The sequence below is a fragment of the Protopterus annectens genome, chromosome 9.part0, assembly GCF_019279795.1.
Source record: "Protopterus annectens isolate FY-2018-M chromosome 9.part0, PAN1.0, whole genome shotgun sequence".
Taxonomy (NCBI): Eukaryota; Metazoa; Chordata; order Ceratodontiformes; family Protopteridae; genus Protopterus; species Protopterus annectens.
The window spans coordinates 1,125,663,957-1,125,686,619 of NC_056743.1; the positions used below are offsets into that span (position 1 = coordinate 1,125,663,957).

A 22,663-nucleotide genomic window follows, 5' to 3' on the forward strand; every position below is an offset into this window, starting at 1 on the left:
AGAAACTTAACAACATTAACGCAGTGAAATTGGACAATGCATATTTGAATTACTGCTTGTCTATTAACATTGTTCCTATGGGGTTGAGATTCTACAAGTTTCCTTTGGGTATTAATGTTAATTGAAGTGGAAACAGAATTTAATGCATTATTTGATAACTTTGGTTTTCAATATATGAAGTTGTTAATTAAGCACAATGATGTCAAGCTATGTAAATTAATGACAGAGGTGGAGAAGCTTAACAATTTAATTATACAAGATTTAGCTTTTTCACAATGGGAATCATTATTCCACAAGCAATTTACAACTGCGGATAATAGAGCAAGAAATGCTTACACACGCAGACAGAAGAAAGTGAACAGGGATAAGGAACAATATAAGAGAAATTTAAGTTACAAATGGGACTATAACAAGTTTGAACAGGTGAATCAAGTAAGCATGATTTAAGTCCATAGGTCTGCGAGGCCAATCTGGAGCTATTAAAATCATCCTTGGCTTGTCTTGTCTGACCTTTAGAAGCACCTTTGGAGAAGAGGCAGAGGTGGAAAGCATACACATGAAGATTTTCCAACTGAAAGAAAGAGCATCCACTTTCCAAGCTGTGTGATGAAACCTTTGTGCAAAACTTTGGCAGCTGTGGTGGTTTAGTGGAGAAGCCCGAACAGATCTATGTCTAAGAGTTCCCCATGGCCACTGTCAATTTTGAAATACATGAAGAATCCAGTTCCACTGCATTGGGGATCCATGATTTGTCTGTAACACATCTGCTAGGAGTTCTGTGCTCGGCGAAACCTTGCCCTGAAAGAGTTAGTTTCAAGCTGGCGCGGTCTCCATAAAATCATTGCTTGCCTGCACAATGGGTAGAATGTGTTCCCTTGTTTGTTGATGTACCACATGACAGTTGTGTGTTGTCTGTTAGAATCAGCACCTGCCCTGGAAAAGTAACTCCTTGAAAGCCATTAATGCAAACTGGACTGCTAACATCTCTTCATGTTGATATGTAGATGCTGTAGTCTGGCAGGCCACTTGTCTTGTATCCACTTTCCATTTAGATGAGCTCCCAAGCAATGTCTGAGGCATCTGTCGTTAGAATCTGACTCGCTCTGGCGGGTACAGAGAGTCCCTTGTTTAGGTGACATTCCTGAGCCCACCACAAAATTCCTTTTGAATGCAAGGTATTATTTGAATGACAGTGTCCAAATCCTGGCAGTGCTGTGTCCATACATTTTGAGATACCATTGCAGCTTCCTCATATGCAGTTTGGCATTGGGAAGCACCAGAATACTTAAATGAACCCTAAGGCTTGAAGGACTGTCTTGCAGTCAGCCCGGACTGAAGAGATAGTTGATGGAAGTAACTGGAAAGATTCTTTTGTTTGTCCGGGTTAAAAGGCCATCTGGCTGCTGTATTCAGTCTCACACCCAGAAAGCACATGTCTTGAGAGGGTACTAGACTGGACTTTATTTCGCTCACAGAATACCCTAGGCATCTTGCACATATTCAAATGCTGTAGAAGGTCTTCCTTTTCTTGAGCCAGAATCAGGCAGTCGCCAAGTAAGGATAGATTTGAATTCCTTTAGCCTGAAAGCTATCACTGGAGCCAGAACCTTTGTGAATACTCTGGCAGTAGATAAGCCAAAGGGCAATGCAGAGAACTGATAATGAGAATTTCCAGCTCGCAGATCTTCCTGCAACTTAGTCTTATAGGCACATGAAGGTAAGCTTCCTTGAGATCTAAAGTTACCATCCAGTGATCTTTGCCCAGCAGAGGTAAAAGCTGTTGCGCAACATTTTGAACTTGGGAATGTCCAGATAAGTGTTGAGGATAGATAAATCCAAAATTGGTCTCCACGTGTTCCCCTTCTGGTACTAGGAACAGAGAATAAAATCCTAGGCCCCTTTCACAGGAACTGGCTGAATGGCCCTATTTGGAGAACAGAGAAATGCTTGTGAGCCTCTTCTTTGTAGAGGAATGTCTGGCATGCCTTTGAAAGGAGGCAAGGTATGGAAATAAAACCTGTAACCGTGGAATGATATCCAAACCCATCTGTCTTGGGAATTAAATCCCAATTTTCTTTGAAAAGACAGCCTTCCTCCCAAAGGTGCTGCCAGGCGAGAATTACTGGCAGCTGAAAGGCAGGTCATTGGGTCTGGTTCTCCCAATCTGACAGTGTTCTGCGGACTATCCCGTAGTTCAATCGGAGGTACCTCGCCAGCACATAGTAATGAGTTAACCAGCCTCAGGGCAGAGGTTACAGCTTTACGCGGCGAGGTTTCAAAAATCCTTGATCTCTTCAGCAAGATCCCCGGATATGTGGATAAGCAGATTGGTTCGTCTTCTGGAATTAATGAAGGCACTTTTTCGAATACTGTTTTGCCTAAAAACAGGACGCCAATTAAAGGTACTGATACTTTACTTAACATTGACTTGCCGAATACTTCGTCACCTGGCATTCCAAACGGCCAAGGACTGAGACTGTTGCCTAGTAATTCTATAGACTTGCCGTGCAATATCAATAACAATGAAAATAACAAAACAGGGGTCTCTGACTTTACTTTTGACTTCTCATTTGGCAACTTAACGGAGGAAGCTAAACGGGTCGGTACTAGACCCAAACAGACAAATACAGTGCGGACTTACGCACATGTATCTAGAGACAATTTTCAGGTTAAAGATACTGGTTCTAAAGCCAAGTCCAGTACCCAACAGCATAATTTACAGGACTTCCTAGGACAAGAGTGTAAATTCGACACTAGTTACTGTGTGAACAAATCAGTTTCTAACCTTGTTAGTAATAACTCTTTAAAGGATTTAATTTTCTTATTTGGGAAGAAACTTAACAACATTAACGCAGTGAAATTGGACAATGCATATTTGAATTACTGCTTGTCTATTAACACTGTTCCTATGGGGTTGAGATTCTACAAGTTTCCTTTGGGTATTAATGTTAATTGAAGTGGAAACAGAATTTAATGCATTATTTGATAACTTTGGTTTTCAATATATGAAGTTGTTAATTAAGCACAATGATGTCAAGCTATGTAAATTAATGACAGAGGTGGAGAAGCTTAACAATTTAATTATACAAGATTTAGCTTTTTCACAATGGGAATCATTATTCCACAAGCAATTTACAACTGCGGATAATAGAGCAAGAAATGCTTACACACGCAGACAGAAGAAAGTGAACAGGGATAAGGAACAATATAAGAGAAATTTAAGTTACAAATGGGACTATAACAAGTTTGAAAGTGATGTTAATGTACATTTTAATAATGATCATGTTACAGAGACTTTTTTAGACTACACTGATGAACAGTTTTTTCACACACCAGGGGGAAGGACCCAAGGGAAGTGGAAAAAGGCAAAAAAATGGAGAAAGAAATACTAGCAAATACACATGACTACAATGATTTTACTCAAATAGCAGACATAGTACAAGGGAATGAATTTAAGGAAAGACATAGAAATAACACAACGAGAAAGGAAATAACTGTTAATACACAGTGTATTAATAGTAATGAACAAGTTATAGAAATGGAACATATTATCACTGATGGTGTTATAAGTGAGTATAAAAGTTTCAAAATCTATAATTATAGTAATATTAAGTTAGAGAAAGTTCACTTTAGTCTTTTATCTAAAGGTTTTAATTTTATTCCGACCCCTAAATTTCGGTTGGTAGATAATATTTTGGAATTTAAGAAATATGTTAGAAAATTAAATCTAGCTTTAATGTTTGGGAATAATAATAACAATAACTTGGATATCAATAAGGGCAATTTAATAAATTTAAAGAAAAAAAGTAGTTTTATGCCTGTGAGTAACCCAAAAGTCCAAACATTTGATCAACAAGTTACTAGGGAAATATATCAAACATACAAACAGATCAATAATTGTAAAATAAGACAGAACTTAACAAAGGTTGAACAAGGAATATTATATGAGTTACAAACTGATACCAGCATACGCATTATGAAACCAGATAAGGGAGGGGGCATAGTCATCTTTGACACTCATTCATATAGTGCCATTATTCATAATATCTTGCATCAGTCAGGCAATTATTCCCCCATCTCCCTTAATGAAGTGAATATAGCATATAGGCGTATTGATATGTACCTTGAGGAATATTTCCTGGAGCATAGGATAACTGAAGAATTGTGTAGATTTATGTCAGTAGAATATCCTATCTTAGCCACCATCATAGGAATACCCAAGGTACATAAAGATAAATTACACCCACCGCTCCGCCCATTATATCAGGGAGTAAATCAAAGACTTTCCCTTTAGGAGTGGTTATTGACACAATATTAAAACCTATATATGAAGAAATTAAACATTTGGTGAAGGACTCTTGGGAATTTTTAAAAAATTACCCGGTTAACAAATATCATAAAGGGATTCTTTTAGTACTATTGATGTCATTGACTTATTTAGTTCCATTCCTAAAGATGAAGGTATAGCTGCATTCACTAACAGTATGAGAAAATACACAAAATTGACATGGGACAAAATTTTGCTCATTTCAGATCTAATGAGTATAGTATTAGATAATAATTTTATCTATCATGAAGGTGAGATTTTCAAGCAAACCAGGGGTGTAGCAATGGGAGCAGCTTGTGCTCCCATTTTTGCAAACCTGGTTATGCTTGATTGGGAAGATCAATTTATTTTCGATAGTATCTACGTTAATTCCATCATATACTATTCGAGATACCTTGATGATATTTATATCCTATGGAATGGTGAACAATCAAAATATTCAGAATTTATTGTGTATATTAACTCTAGTAGTGAATATTTAAAATTTACATCTACAGCACATGACGGAGGGGTACCATACTTAGACACTTTTGTTTCTGTGGAAGAGGGATGTCTTAAATCTACAATATATAGGAAGGACACGTTTACTAATTCTTATGTGGACTATAATAGTTTTCACCCTAGAAAAGTGAAAAGGAATATTTTCAAAGGTCAGTGCATAAGAGCTGTGAGAATGTGCTCAAAGTACACTGATATGATTAAAGAAATTAAATTTATCACCTCTTTATTTTTGGATAGGGGTTATGATCTGAAATTCATGAATGATATATCTGAACACATTATTAGTCAATGGGGAATAAAATATTTACCTTTATTAGGTATTAATAATACTTTGACAGAAGTGGAAAGTCCTAACACAATATTATGTAAATTAGATAGTAATAAATCAATTTCTAATAACTTTAATAGAGCATGTGTATTGGAGTTTGGTCCTTTTAGCCATATTATTAAAGATATTATCATAAAAAATTGGCGGTTTTTAATAAATGATATGGATATAGCTGAAGTATTAGGGTCTGCACCTAGATTTGTATACAAAATGGGTAAAAACATTAAGAAACATCTAGAACAAGGGTTGAACATGAAGCTGAGCATACGGGCACACACACATAAATGTGGGTGTTGCAATCAGTGTTCGAATATTAATGAAAATGATGTAGTAATTTTGGGAAATAGGAATAAAACCAAAATTTACCCCCCTAGAGGCAGTTGTAAATCCAATATGTTAGTCTATGTAGCCACCTGCTCGGTCTGTCCATCATTTTATATTGGGAAGACCGAGAGAATGTTAAGACAACGTATATTCCCATTTATACTGTATTAGAAAGAAAGACATGAAAAATGCATTAGCCAGACATATAGTGCAGAAGGGTAGTGAACATAAATTCAGTTTTGCCATTTTAGAGCTAATTAAAAGTGACCCAAGAGGAGGTAATATAAAAAATGATTTAGCTAATAGAGAATTGTTCTGGCAAGTACTGACTGATGCTACCAGTTTACCTGGTATTAATGATTATTTTTCTGTCAAACCTCTGTTAATGTTAAACAGTTAACAGAAGGTATTCAGTACATATATATACTTACTAAGTTTTATTAAGGCTGTTTATTTTATACACCAATGCCTGGTATCAGTGTATCTATGGATAATTTTATTCAAAGTAGTTTGTACTACTATTTTAATGTATATATTTCTTTAAGTTTGGCCAAGTTCTTGGCGCCAATTTTCTTTTAAAATGGAGTCATTTTATTTTGTAATTTGTTCTGATGAAGCTAGCATTGCCTAGTGAAAGCGCTTAACATTTATATGTATTAATAAAAATACATTGGTTTTACATAATTCGGTGGATTTATTTTGCTGTCACGAACTTGGGTGAACTCTCTCGTGAGGATTTTCCAAATAAGGCTAATAGTATAATTTCTGAATGTGTTTACTGCTGTGTCATGTGGGCGTAATGAATATTCATTACCTACATGATCACTGCACAGAGTATTCACGAAGCAAGGAATTTCTGAAACATACTGCTCAAGGCAGATAAACAGATACATAAACAGTTCTTAAAGCATTACCTTAATTTACTGAAAAAACAACAGAATGACAGTATTTGCACCAATATGCACCTTTTGAACAATAACAAGTATGAAACTATTAAATACCCGGCATTATTAACTGACTGTAATCTCCAGTAATTTCCTAGAAAATCTAAAATTTTACAAAGGACAAGGTAAAAACATAAAACAGTCAGGGATGTTCTGCAAAATAATGGGACAGCTGAGAAGTATATTATAGCAATAACCCACGCCTGGGTGTGGGTAATGCTGGATTTACCCACGGTTGGCGTGGTTTGGTCCCGAGGGCAAAGCTATTATACAATGACATTATTTAAGAAAATAAATAATTACTTTTCTTAAATAATGGCATTGTATAATGCCTCTTTACTGCCCTTCCGCAGCTGTCTGGTATTCTGCGGCAGTTCTGATGTACTGCGCATGCCTACGCAGTACATCAGAGCTGTGGGCAAAAGCAACGGAGAACGCAAGATCTCCGTTGCTTTTACTGTTTAAGCTATGTTAAATGGGTTTAACATAGCGAGACAGCTTTAAAATAAGCAACGGAGATCTTCGTTGCTTATTGTAAAGCTGTCTCGCTATGTTAAACCCATTTAACATATGAATAGCAACAGAGATCTTCGATCTCCGTTGCTTTTAAAAACTGTCTCGCTATAGAATGGGTTTAACATAGCGAGACAGCTTTAAAATAAGCAACGGATATCTCCATTGCTTATTTTAAAGCTATCTCGCTATGTCAAACCCATTTAATATAGTGAGACAGCTTTAAAAAAAAAAAGCAACGGAGATCACAAGATCTCTGTTGCTTTTTACACACTGTGTCGCTATGTTAAAGGAGTTTAACATAGCGAGACAGCTTTAAAAAAAGCAACGGAGATCTCCGTTGCTTTATTTAAACCTGTGTCGCTATGTTAAACTCTTTATACTAACGGAAAAAGTCCGGGCAACCGGACCTTTTTCCGTTAGTATATTGAGGGATTTACAACGGGCACGTTGGTTGGGCTGGCCAATCAGCGTGCACGTTTTAGGGGAGGAATTGTATAATAAGTCTTTTCTTACTGTTTGTGCTCTACCACAGCACTTCTGCTTCGACTGTGTGTGTGTGTGTGTGTGTGTGTGTGTGTGTGTGTGTGAGAGACAGAGAGACATCTTAGATGGTAGAACATTACAAGAACACCTCTTGATTACCTGCTCATGAATGAGGGACAAAGCCAAAAATCAGGGACAATTTTAAATTGCACTTTAATACACTCGGTTAACAGAACAGCAGATTTTTGTTTTTGTATGCATTTTCTTAACAGTCATTAGTATGAAACTTTAATGCCTGGCATCAGCTTACCTCAAAGTCTGACCTTATGGATATTGGTTAGGTGAGTGAGTCAATGATTATTCAAAAGACACTTCACCCTACCCCTAACATGCACAAAATCTGTTACTTCAAGTTGGCAACCTGTCAATCAAGGTTAATTTATCATTTATAACTTTACCAAGTGAAAGTCAGAAAGAAGAAAAAAGCAAATCCTTAACTTCTGGTAATGGTGCCAAAATGATTGTTGTGTTCTTCCCCTCTCCTATTCCAAGACACCTCTATAAGGGTGATAAAACAAGAAAAAAACAAAAAAAAAAACAAATATATCTCATTTTGTAGTGATGTACTAGCTTTCAAACAGATTGATAAACTAAATAATCCACGACAAAAGAGGAAAAAAGACTGATAGCAGTAACACTAAGAAAAATCCTAAGGGAACACTGCAGTTGAACTAAAACTTGGTTGAAGAAAGGAATTTCTACTGCCAGCCAGGCTCAGATCATAAAAAACAAGGTGGTGAAAATTCAAGGCAGACTGGAAAAAATCTACAATGAAATTAAAAAAGAATGAATTCTAACTAGATTATGTAAAAACAGATCAGAGATTGCAGAAAACTGAGACTGCTCTACGTCAGTAAGATGATATTGAAAAAATGGTAAAGAAGGATGAACATAAATACAACTTGCAGAATTAACGGCCACTCAGGAAGTGGCTAAAGAAAAGCTAATGGAAATTAAGGACAAAAAGCAAGAGAGGCAAAACAAATCTTTGATTTACTAATAGTCCAGGAGTGGAGGGAAGTGACTGTTTGGGTTTTATGGCAGACTAACTCCATCAATGGAGTGGTATTCCTGCTGAAAAGACTGTGCTCAACTGGGCACATAGGGTTTTCATAATGTTAGAATTTTAATTTGCCTTCCTTCATTCAAGTTCCCAAGGTCCTTACATAACAACTAAAGCAGCAGCTTCTCACTGAAGTATGGAAGATAGGTAAAATCATAAACGTAGGAGAAACCAGAGTTTTAACAAATTAGGACTACCTTGTTGGGACTTAAATGAAACTTAATTCTTACCATATATCAAGCAATGTAAGTTGCTCAACATTAAATTTAAGCCGCTGTGTTTTTTTTTTCTACCAACAGGGGAAAAGCCATGAATGAAATTGAGAGATAGAGAATTTCATCAGGGTGATGGCACAGGAAGGCGAGAGACAGATAACAGGGAGGTAGTAACATACCTCTCGACCACTTAATGCAAAATATCTGGACAAAGCTTGACAAAATGGGGGTACAACTAGGGACATATTTTAAATATTGCTCTTATAAACTTAGAAAGTTGCTAGGGTAACATGATTTGTTTTAATATACATTTTCTGAAGGATTTAAAGTCTGAAACTCAAATGTATGTCATTATTTAGTGACTTCAATCCTGAGATCATCCCAGTGATTTGCCAGGAAAAAAGAGGAACAGGCCAAAAATCTGTACAGTTGAGAGGTATGGGTAGAAAGTTGTCAAAGCAAGGTCCTGAGGGAAGGCTGGCCAGACAAATTTTTTTCCACTTAAAAGAAAGATGATGATTGACATGGAGCTGGAAATGAAGAACTCAAATATAAGGCAACATTTTTAGCCACCTCCAAAAAAAGAAGACAAACACCATGAAATAAATTAAAAATATGTTGATAATGGACATGGCGCTCAACTCAAATAAAATTATTTAATGAGTAAAAGTACTATTATTTCTTACTTATGATTTAAAAGGACTTTATTACCCAAACGTTAATGGCGGTTTACCCCCATACTCTGCATAAAGTATTTTTGAGCAAACGGTCTAAGGAAGATGGGTTTCCTTTGAACAGACAATTTCTTGTACATAGTTTTGACTCCCAAAATACTCTGTTTAGATGTTAGATGGGTTCAGGTTGTTAATGGGATGTGTACATTAACCCACCAAAATATGTCTATAGTTGATTGTTAAATCTTGTACCACTGAAGCAGGGCCTTGAGGAGCAAAACATGCATTGGATTAGGGAAGATTAATGCAGATTAGACTCCTGCATGGTGTTGTAATGATGTGAGGTATTGCCAGCTATGCCAGTAGAAGTAGGGCAGTGGATGTGTAACATATACCAGCACATCTAGCTGGAATTTAGTAAAGAATTGTATGTTATTTGAATATCAAACTGATTTGCATTTCTGTTGAAAATGGATTTGTAAAGTTGTTTGTGTTAAAATATATATATATATATATATATATATATATATATATATATATATATATATATATATATATGTTAACAGAGAATACTGGTAGAGAAGAGGTTAAGCTCAGCTCCAGCTAACTTTGAGAAATAGTAAGAAATTAAACTACTGGGCCTAGACCATAAAGGTGTGTTATCTCACAGTTTTGAATGAAGCCAAAGATGCAATATCTGAAGGAGTATGGTTTATTAGCTCCTGTATGAAGAGTGGAGGTGTTTTATGGTTTTAAGACTTCCAGGAGTTGCAGAAGATCTTAGCAAGGTTCTTTGCATATGTATTATTGACACATAGGTGGTAAATCATGGCAGTGTCTAGCAGTGGGGGATTGCATGGAAACCAGGAGTCAGATGACCAGATGTATGTGATGTCATTCTGTTCAGAAATAATATTTTAATATTGGGTGAGACTGAAGTCTCAGGGCAGTCTGTTTCTTGGAACCTGACATAGAAGGATTTCTCACCTACATCTTGCCTTGCTCTATTAAGTAGGAACAGTAATTCTCTAGATCAGTCAGGAAAATATAGTGAGAATAGTTAAGTATTGTTTTTCTGTAACTATGTGAATCTTTCCTGCTGTGTTATTTTAATATTTCCTGCGATTGACCTCTGGGGTTTACTGTACATAGATATTTCCTATTTTCATGTTCTTTTATTATTTATTATTAAATATATTTAAACGTTTCATTGTGGCTAGTCCTTTGGAGAATATTTTAACTTTTAAGTGTACTTATATCTATTGGTGACACTGTGGCCACTCCTGAAGCCTGGCTGTTTGGTCAACATTACCATTTGTATTAATATTAATTTTACTCAGTATAATTGGGTACCCTTAGTGGTCAGCATTGCCGCCTCACAGCAAGAGGTTCTCTGGTTCAATCCTTGGCTGGGGTGCCTTCTGTGCGGAGACTGCATGCCCTCCCTGTGGTCATGTGGGTTTCCTCCGGGTGCTCCAGTTTCCTCCCACATCCCAAAGACATGCTGTAGGTGGATTGAACACACTAATTTATCCCTAAGCATGAGTGCATGCATGTGTGTGTGCCTTCTGTGGAAGGTTGGGTACTGGGCTGGCAACTCAACACCGTAAAACTCCACTGCCAATCATGAGCGGGCAGGTGATCTGCTGTGGCGACCCCTAACCTGGAAAAGCCGAAAGAAGAAGAAGATAATTGGGTACCCTTGTAAGAGCATTGGTGTATCTGGTGGTGGTATAACTACCTTATAGTCTGGTCAGAAGGGGGCATAGCTAGTAATTCTGTCCCAGCCTTTCTCAGGTGTGTGTGAAAATCAAATCTCACAGTGTGTGTGTGTGTGTGTGTGTGTGTGTGTGTGTGTGTGTGTGTGTGTGTGTGTGTGTGAGAGTGTGTGCGCTGCTTGGAGTACGGGACAAGAAGCACTGGTTTCACAGAGAGGCTGCTGGAGGACTTGGCTTGGACACTCAGCTGCAGACTCAACTCAATAGCTGTGCCAATGGAGAGTTTTACTGGGGACCTGGAGGGAGACAGAGAAATCCAGATCCTGGACTGAGTGTGTTCCCTGTGTGCTCTTAAGGGAAATTGTTCTTGATGCAGTGAGCTGCATCTGGAAATACTGACTATATCCATTTTTGTTCCAAGTGAACATCCCTATCCAGTGTCAGTGGTGAGGATTCAGGCTCCTTGACTACTGGCCCAGAGAGGGGATGTCTCAGGTGTGTTTATCACTGATAATATATTTCATCAAGTAATTAATGGTGGGGGATCCCTCATTAGCAGAGAATGGCATTAATAATTGCAACCTGGAATACTAATGGATTGTTAGACACCAATAAAAAGAGGCTGACAGACTGTGCAAAACAGTCTATAGCAAATATACACATGCTACAAGAAACCCTTATGAATAAGAAAGAACAAAAATAATTGATAACATTTGACTTTAGAGAGGGGCTATTATTTCAGGAGCCCAGAAGTGAGCAAATGGGGAGTAATAATATTGTTATCAAAGAAGGTGCCCTTCACTTTGAGGAGATCAGATCAGATACAAAGAGACAGAGAACTTGGGAGGAAGCTGCTTAACTTTAGGAAGCATTTATCTTCCTCCAAAGACCACAGTAAACCAAATGTAAAGTATTATTTTATAAGTGGTAGAGACTTCCCAAGGTATAACAATACTGGCAGGTGATTGAAATATGATAACAAGTGAAGAGGACAGTTCAGAGGTCCAAGATCACAAAGGATAACACCTGATGGAAAAATATTAAAATAATACATGAGAAATTATGGCTTCAAGGCCTTAGGTGATAGTCAATTTGGAGACAGAGGTTTTATGTATATGTCTGGAAGCTTTAGCACTAGGTCTAGAATTAACAGAAGGCATACAACTGGAGAACATGAATACTTATTGAAAAGAATGCAAATATTCCTCATATTTTTTCACACCATGCATTAATAAAAGTGATAATAAAAGATAGACAGAAGAAAGATGGTGAGAGGAATTGGAGACTAAACCTAAACTGGAGAAAGCATCCAGTTAAAACATTGCCTATGGGAAGCTTGTAGAGATATATATGAGAAGGGTCAGATGGAACAGGAGTAGTTAATGGAGATTTGGGATAAGATGAAAGAAGACGTTAAGCATAAGATTTTACAAAAGGTAGCAATGAAATGGAAAGAATGGAAATTAAGACTAAGGAACAAACCTGTTTGATTTAAATAAAATTACCTTTAAAAAGAAGGAAGACAAGTCCAGCAGAACAGGCTGGGCTTGAGTAATCAGAAAGACTCTGGAAGGTGCACACACAACATAAATTAGACAGAGTAGAGCTTTCAATGTTAGATTCTACAACAATATACCCACATTTCAAAGTCAAGACAACAAAAGGCAGAAAAAAGTGTATTGAAAATAAGGGCTTTGATGTTGGGTAGGGTAGCAAGGGAAGCCTTGGAAATTCAAAATTCCTTTAGGGACTTTTATGAGACATTATATGCAGAACAGGTGCAAAGAGCTGACTATTCAAAGAAATTGGAATGTTTTTGTGGGACATAGAATTACTAAGTTTAACTAATGAGGAAAGTCAACGTTTGATTAGACCAATACCTTTCAGGAAACAGATATTAAAACAGGCAGTGGGTAAATCACCAGACTTGGATGGGCTCCCTGTTGATGTGGAAAAAGTACCAAGTGAAAGTATCAAACATATGCCATCAAACTTTTAACATAATTTTGAAGGATAAGAAGGTTACACAATCAAGGCATAAGGCATTAATGTTAGTGATCTGAAAAGAGGGCAAAGACCCATGTCATCCTGGGTCATACAGACCAATATCAGTGATAAACCATGACTGTAACTTATTTGTAGCTATTCTTGCAAATAGGTCAGTCAAGATTTTACCAGAGTTAATTAAGTTGCACCGATGTCCATTTATAAAACAATGTTCATATGATACATAACAAAGCAATCCAAGAGAAGCAGCAGCTAGTGTTGATGGTTTTAGAAGCACAGAAACCATTTGATAGAGTATGTTGGAACCATCCATGGGAGATGCATAAAATGGGTTTCCCCTCAGAGTATATTGGTTTGCTACAATTTTTATACCAGTGATCTAGGATGGCTATAAAAATAAATAGCAGAGTAATATCTGAATTTAAAATTAGTACAGGAACAAGACAGAGCTGTCTGTGCCCCTGCCCTTTATTATTTGCACTGTAACTGAAACATTTTGCACACAAAATTAGGCAGTCATAAATCAAAGGATGAGACTGGAAATGTAGGGAACATAAATCAAGCCTCTTTGTGGATGATATAATACTATACACCACCAACCCAGATAAGGATATTCCCTGGATTTTTGGTATAGTGGGAAACTTTGTAAAGATCTCAAGGTATAAAATAAATGACGATAAAAGTAAATCTTTTGGTATATAAAGTATGAAACCCTTATATGACCTGGTTCAGACATTCCCAGAACTTTGAGGCCACTAAAATGTTAAAATATTTGGGAGCTTGGTTGTTAAAATCCCAAGCAATCACCTAAGGAAACATAGGAAGAAAAGAAGGGAAAATATAAGGTAGGATTAAGAGTTGGAAAACATTACCACATGATATGGACCAAAGAATACAAGTGGTTAAAATGCTTTTGGTTCTTCAAATTCTGTATGTTATACAGGCATTCATTTATGCTCTAGAGCAGGGGTTCTGGGAGCTGCTTACAAGAGAGAGAGAAGGAAATATATATTGGAATGATAAAAGTCCTACGGTCAGCTGACATAAACTGATTACTCCTATGGAAAAGGGAGGGCTGGTGATCCCATGTTTGTATGAATAATACAGAGTGGCTCAGTTAAAACTAATATATCATCTCCATAATCTGCAGTATGTTACAAAGTGTCGAAAGATGATGCTGCAGCAAGGGGGTGACATGGACTCAGTTAAAAGAATAAACATCTAGTCACTTGTGGGGATTAAGAGGGGGGCAATGAATAGCTTACAAAAGTAGCCAAAGATTTAATGGCAATACTAAAACTGAAAGAGTACTTAAGATAGAGATGTGAATTAGCTCCAATAGGATTAGTTAAGGGGCAACTAGAAATAAACTCTAAAGTTTAAAAACAAAGTTATGCTAAGAGTAGATTAGTTTATTTTTACGAACAATTGAGGGCTGGGGGCAGAAGATTAGACTGTGAAGAATGATGTAACAGGTTTCAATTCCAAAATATCGGGGTTTGTATCAAATTAAAAAAAAATACGACAAGGAGATCAAGAAATGCAATGCAGAGAAACCAGAATTAAAAAATATATATATACTGATAGAACTGAGAACAACAGAGGCAAATAGCTAAAAAACAAAAATCGATGAGAAGATTTTATAAATCTAAGATTAAGGACAGGTTGGTAAAGAAAGTGGAGTGGGTCAGAGGCCTGGCCTGAGTATGCAGATAGAAATGTTGTGGGTCAAAACTGAAGAGAACTTTGTTTGGTTCTAAAATGTGGCTAAAAATCTAGAAAGTTTAGAATTTTTGCATGGAAATGCTTGCATAAATACTTCTACACATCAGAAAGACTGAGTAAGATGCACACTGTGGTGAGCAGTAGTTCTTGGCGATGTGGTACAAGATTGGTAGGCAGCTGGAGTCATATTTTAGGCATGCCTTAAACTGGAGACTTTTAGGAAAGAATAAACAGGGTTGGTCTAAAAAGTGATGGATCTGGACTGGCTTGTAGAAGAAGTAAAATGTATGCTAAACTGGGTAGATATATATCAATTCCAAGAATCTGACATGAGACATGGGGTGGCAGTGGTTTATATTTTGGCTAAAAAATAAAAGTAATAAGAAAAAAAATTGAAAAGAGAGAATATTTCCAGTATTAAAGATGGAACCGGGTTGATTGAGGAGACAAAAGAAAGAGAGAAAGGTATATTTAAATAATGAGTGAACCAGTTTCAAAGGTTTAAATGGCAATATTGGGACATTATGATGAGTAAATGATATTTTAAGGAGATTTAACACTTTAGGTATGATACAGAAACTGAGAAAAGCAGACTGCAATGTGTCTAGAAAGGCAGACTGAGAAAAAACAGACTGCAATGTGTCTAATAAAAGCCAAAGACGTGTTATCTAAGTGGAAGTTTAGTAAAAGGGGCAGAGAAAGTTTTGATATGAACTGTAATAATGTTTATGAAAGCCTGGCTTTGGGTTACACTGGTTATATTTACCAAATTTCTTAGATGAATATTTTTCCTTAAGGAAATTTTTTTAAACTATGTTTCCGTTTGTTTCCTGCTCTAGAGAGGCAAGCACCAGGAGAATTGAGTGCATCATGCATGTGGATTGCAAAACATTCTTCCCAGTCACTTGTCTATAAGTTTGTATCTGTACCAAAAATCATGTAACTGGAATCACAAACAGAAATGCAAGCTTATTCAGTAAACAGGGAAACATTTTAGCTGCAGAAAAACTCCATGTGATATAGTGAATATAATTAAACAGACTGAATTCTCCTGCTGTTTCACCAGCAATGTTCATAACTACAAAACTGAAAAATCTTGACACCTCGATAGCTGTATTATACTTACCTGCATGGTATGCCACTGATCCTTTGCTCCAGCCAGGATGTCTGTTTTTAGGGTAATCCTAAAATGGAGAAAATACCTATTAATGCAGAGAAATGGTCTGCCCACAAACAAGCTTTTAATTGAGAAGGAATATTCTGTATAAAACATGCTCTCACATACCACCCTCTTCGGTATTAAGGGTACAAGCAAACATTTTGTGTCTGGATGATCTCTGGAAAATGTAGGATTGTTTTTTCTACTGTTTTTTTAACAGGCCATTTCATAACATCTCAAAAGTGCAAAAATGTGGGCATACAAAAGCAAACCTAACTTCAATTCAGAATGACTTCTGCAAAAATGTTCAGAGGGAAATTAATCAGCAACAAGTGTGTCAGTTAAAACTTCTCACATAAAAGCAATATATTTCAAAGGAAGAATAATCAGTGTTATGAGGGAAGGTTAAAAACCATTGCAGAAATGCAATTATGCAACAAAATGGAACTCTACTCTCGCTGACATGAAAGCATTAAAAATGATTAGTCCTAAAAATGTATATATGAAGAATTACAGCAGGGACACAGTGAAATTTTACTTAAAAAAAGTTGGTTGATTTGATTTTATATTTTGTCCTACAATATTTTTATTTTCTTTATAAATGCTATTAATAATCATTTGATCACTTGTTTAACAGTCTCCAGAGAGGTTCCTAGCTATGTACTTCCATGTTCTTCCACAGCTGCAAAAAGAATTCCATACTTGTAGAAAGTTACCACAATCTGCTTCTGGTATATTGGTGAATATTAAATTCCTTTGGTGTATGAGTACTTGTATTTTGTTTTGTTATTACCTTTAACTCTTTCTCCTTTCCTTGTCTCAACAATATTCCTCATTTTGTTGGCAGTTCAATATACATATTGCCAAAAGACATAACAAGCTCCTTTTTTGTATGGGACTATAGCACGTTTGTAACCATTTGGTATTCTGCAAGAAAAACCTTCGGCAGACCACCACGGCACCATGATCTGAAGAAGGCTATATCAGCCGAAAGTGCTTATCGGACCAATTTTTATTTCTGCATTTTACAGTTTTACTCAATAAACTTGTGGTTTTAACAGTTACATCATGGTGCCGTGGTGGTCTGCCGAAGGTTTTTCTTGCAGTTTGTTTTGTTGTCATTGGCAGATTTAGCAGTTGTAACTGTGCTTATCCTACTTCTTTCTTATTTGGTATTCTGAGACTTATTAGTAGAGACGCAGAATAGTGAGAGACCCAAAATAGTGAGACTGAATTATCAAAAATGTGGACTTACATATACCAGGTCTGACACATCCATTTCTAGGAAAAATATCCCTTTTCTCCAAAGTATGGAGATTTTCGAATTGGTATATTGAACTATAAGGGGAGAGGTACTCCACTAAATGAAAGGTGGATGGCACTTACTCCCTGCAAAAAATAACTTAAAGAAAGGAGATATTCAACATTTACTGTTGTGCTTTATTTTCAGACTTTTTTCTTAATTCTGGTAGTAGCAGTTATGAATGGTGAAATTAGAATAGGGAGCTTTAGCTTCACCTTAAGGTACTTGAATTATGTTACTTTCAATATTATTAAGCATCATAAGGAGGAAGAGTCTGAAGAACTTTCACTCTTATAAGCAATATTCAGATACTTACCCAGAGACTTCCCATACTCTGGAACAAACTCCCCATTCACGTCAAGCAGAGTACTTCACTGGCCCTCTTCAAGAGAAATCTTGACAAGTGGATGGGCAATAGGAAGTTCACCCCAGGGATCACTTCAATGGCCTTGCTTGACAGGGACACTGGGAACTAATTTCGGGCAGCATTATGCCAGGGAACCTTCTTGGGCTAGGCTTGTACAGGCTCCAGGGCCATTAGCCTAGTACACACCTTTGAACCTATGCTAAAAAGTGTTCTCCTTCCCACTCCACCTCCAAGGTCTAATCCACGAGGTGCAAGCAGCACCATTAATTACATTCATCTACTAAGTCATACAATGCTTCACAAAGCCTAAGTTTAATCTGCAAGACACGCCTGAGTCCTCTAATACATTTTCTAGGTTCACAAAACCTCATGCAACCAATCTGCAGCTTGCAGAGCCCCATTTCTTAAGTATTTCTTCCTAAGTTAATTATATAGAAGGCGGTGGGTCATCTGGTACAGTATGTCAAAGTCACATTTATCACAGTGGTGGAGACCTCTGCAGGAGGCTCTCTTGGGGTCATAGGTAACTCTTACCCCTTTCTCTTTGAATACATCTTCTCCACACATGCAGTCAGAATGCTCCTAGATTCCTACCACCAAATTAAAGTTTGTTGCTGGCTGACATTGAAAGGAATGAGGCTCACACGTTCTCCACTACTGCTATGCCTTTCCCCTTAGTCTTAGGGTACAAGGAATCCCCTGTTAAGTTTCCAGATGATGCTTCCTTTACCTGGCTCCACCAGAACAGAAATCAGCGTCACTGACTTCTGTTCAAATGCCCATTTTACAGATGCTAGTCTTTCAGCTTTCTATAATTTTCAACATTCTGACTGCACAGACATTTGCTTAACTGATACCAGTCTATGCAACACCTGTTTTCATGACTCTGGTCCATAGTTCATACCATGTTTAGCCTTCCATTTATCAGGCCCTTCTGACACTTGCCTTCTAAGAAATGGGGACATTGACACTTGCTTTTCAGGCCACTGGTGTGTTAGTGGCAGACCTCTCATTTCTAATGAAGACTGCCAGTGGGTCAAGTAGGTTTCTACTCTTCTGGGTACAGCTTAGTCCTTGCTATTCGGACACGCCTCTGCCCCCAGGATATACATCTAATGCAAGTCCATCAAATTAGCTCATTTCAGAATGCAGGGAACCAAGATTTTTTTCCTGTCTGCATTACTGGCTTGCTGCTGTTTTCACTTATGAATATCATGCTTGGCAGATGAAGTCTCTGCTCAATCTGCTATGCTCCCTCAAAGATGAATCTTGTAAAGTCAAATTTTCCTCCACTTCAGACTCTGAAGTTTCTTAGCTGATCAATACAATGATTTGATGGGCCTTTCTACCCCAAAGAAGTTGCCGCCTGGATGAAAAGGGTCTGTCCTAGTACCCTCCCCAAATCTCAATGGCATTACTATGCCTGACACTAATGCTGACATCAGCATCTGCTTCCAGGAGTCTTCATAACAGTATTCTCAAGAGTCATCCAGTGTAGTGTTAAAGTTTAGTGGTCACAGAGTGTCAACTCCCTTTCTCTATTTTCTTCAACTCTCAAGGAAGAGTCATTCACATCTGTCCTGGTGGATGGCTCTTTCCATCCTCCAAGCAGGGAATTCTTTTGTAATTCAGACATTTCAAGCATCCCTGCCAACTGAAGTGCCCTTCCCATTTTGTTTAATTCTTACAAATGCTTTGGGCTTCCAATTCCTTGACAGGAATGGACCCCATTCCCACGTCAGGGTTAAATGAGAGTTCAACAAATTTAGCACTGCTTCAGTCTTGGATGATCATCGTACGTGTTCTTCTCAACACCTGCAATGTATCATGGGATTGCCTCCTTCTGCAGTCCATATGGAGTTACATGTATTAGTAGCATATTTAAGCAATCTCCAAAATTATTTTTTATTAGTCTTGCTGCTCATACTGCTGTTGAAACTATCTGGGTATCTTTATTCCACATTACTCTAATTTCTCCGTGCATATCCTGGTATTTTGTGATTTTTTTTCTCTCTCTCTCTCTCATATACATACCAAACTATCATTTCTGGACATAGCGATTTCAATGATACTTCTTTTGTCCTTTGATCTTTAACTACTGCATCAGGTTTTCTAGCTTCTACATTTATGACTGTTGGTATTGGATGATCCCATGGGATCAGAACCTTTTCATTTTCAGTTCTGCTTTGTGGTTGTTGTTTCCAAGGCTTCTCAGCTAGTTGTATGTTGTAGAGTTTCCCAGCAGGGCCATTACAAAGGGCAGGCAGTCCAATGCACAAGGATGCTTCAAGAATGTTATCTCCATATGAAAGTCTTGATGATTAGGGCAGTCTGACCATCCCTGCAAATCTTTCTGGACTCCCTTCTTGAAAGGGTTATCTTAGTCTAGTCTGACATCATGGCAGTAGTCTTGTACACTAACAAACAAAGATATTATCTCCTTATAACAGATTTTTGAGGCCCACACATCTGAACTCTTAGATGTCCACACCATCATAAACAAAACCAATTACCACTTCAGAGCAAGTTACAGAACACCCTCTATTTCCACTTCTGAGCATGATGCTAACTTAACATCTTAGCTGAAATCTTCAATAAACCCAAAAAATGCATACTGGGGGATTACACCTGACCATCAATAAACTGGCTGACTGACATTTCCAATGGTGGGCATGTCTAACACTTTCTTTACATTATAAATGTTAAATCTCATTTGCAGACAGTTAACCATCATACTAAGGGACCCCAATATCATTGATAATCTTTTTATAAATGTCCATTTCTTGCACATCTCCATATGCATCATCATTCCTTGTTAAATCAAACAATAAATAAGTAACCTTTATCTTTAAAACTGGTTGCATTTTCCTGGTAAATACCTCACTGTTTAGGGACTTCTCAAAAGCAAACATTCTTCAGTTACTAGTAAAAAAAAAAATGTTGAAACTTCCATTGGCGCGTACACAAAAACACCATTTAAAAGTACTTTTTTTTACCATTAACAAAACTATTTCTTTTTATGTATTTTATATTATTCTTACTTTCAATAGCATTTTTAATGTCATTAGCTCTTTCATTAATGAATTGTGGTTGTTCCCCCCAAACCTTTTAATATTTCCATATTAGTGTTAAAAGGCCTCTAATTATTAATTACAGTATTCACAATATTTTGTGCATTTAAGCTGCACATAGCCACATTCCGTTTTTCATTATTAATTTTTTTTACTGAATTCATTTTCTCTCATCTCTGCCAATATGTTGTTACACATTTCACTTGGATAATCTCTGTATATTGTCATACTGTCATTGTCCATGTTGGTGTGAACGACCTAAAACGTAACTCCCTGGACTACATGAAAAGAGACATGGAAGAGCTCTCCGATTTGTAGCCCAGGCAGGTATGACCCTAGCCCTGAGTAGCATCCTGCCATCGCCCAGAATAATACTGCAGTACTAGGACAAAATGATTGACTTCAACAATTGGCTAAGCTTCTGGTGTCATTCTAAGGAGATCCAGTATCTGTCTGCCTGGGATGACATGGTCGACAGACCACGATGCTTTGCCAGCAATGACCTGCACCTGTCGCCCCTGGGATTCCGGTTACTGGTTAAGGGTCTTGCCGCCCCTATAGTGCCTTTTTTAGGCAAGGTTCAAATGACAAATTCACCACCGTAACAGGAATAGGCAAGCAAAAACTGAGGGTAATGCTACTCAATGCTAGAAATCTAAATCGCAAAGTGCACTCACTCGAGGCACTCCCCAAAATGGAGAACATCAATATCTGTGCAGTGACTGAGACCTGGTTCAAGGCTCTAGAGAGCACCCCTGCATTACCAGGCTACAACACTATCTAACCTGGACCAGAACACCAAAGAGGTGTGTCCATCTTCATTAAGGATATCCACACCTCCAGGCTACTTGCGCAACCATAAGACATCTGAGGTTATCCAAAAGCAACTAACTCTGGGCAAAACTGCAATCCAAATTGTAGCATGCTACAGATCCCCCACCATGCCCCAGGATTCCCAATCCTCTTTTCTTGATATACTGGAAAATATTATGTTTCAACCAAACACCCTAATAATGGCTGATTTCAACTATCCCACCATTAACTGGGAAAACTACTCATGTACCATCTCTTTCACTCAATGTTTTCTGGACTTCACAAATTCCAATGCCCTGGATCAACTTATCTACACCCCTAGCAAGAGCAACAATATCCTAGACCTAGTCATTACCAACATGAGTGACCGGTGTTCCATACCTGAAATCAACTCCTCGTTGGTCAGATCCGACAATAAGCTAATCACCATAGATATCCACATCCCGCCCCCACCCACCATTAAACAAACCACGGTAAAAAAATTCTTCAAAGCCAACTTCATGCTTCTTAAGACAGAAGTGGCAAACTTCATGACACCCATGCTGATGGACAATACAGTTACAACTGCTGAATCCTACACAAATGCTCTCTATAAGCAATTACAAGTGCATGGATCATGCTATCCCACATAGAACCAAGATGCTATGCTCCAAAAAATGTAAGCCAATCTGGTGGTCCCCTGCCATAAACAAACTCTACAACAGAAGGAAGAAACTGTTGCAAAAGAGGGTAAAATCCCATGAGTGGAGGAGCTCCCTGGTCAGCCTCAGTAAGAAGCCGAGATCCCTTATAAGATCCTCCAAAGCTAGCTACGAAAACAAAATCTCCACTGATTCTAAGGGCAACCACAAAGCATTCTATAGCTATGTCAAGAATCTCAATGGCAACACCCAGATCTGCTCTGAGTTACAGCACAATGCATGAAAATTAGATCCAACTGATATTGCCAACATCCTGGCAGACAGGTTCAGTGCTAACTTTACCACCCCTCTCACCCCCTAAAGGGCCCATATCTATATAGGAAGAATGCAGAGTCCCTGCAATCACATATATGCAGGTAAAAGC

At 37.6% G+C, this 22,663-nt stretch overlaps 1 protein-coding gene across 1 annotated transcript in view; it reads right to left on the bottom strand.

Moving 5' to 3' along the window:
* The window catches only part of SPRYD3 (SPRY domain containing 3), a 2,261,394-nt gene that overhangs the window by 347,190 nt on the left and 1,891,541 nt on the right, over positions 1 to 22,663 (bottom strand). The window contains 1 exon segment of the mRNA XM_044083977.1: positions 16,012 to 16,069. Within this exon segment, the coding sequence (XP_043939912.1) occupies positions 16,012 to 16,069 (58 nt within the window).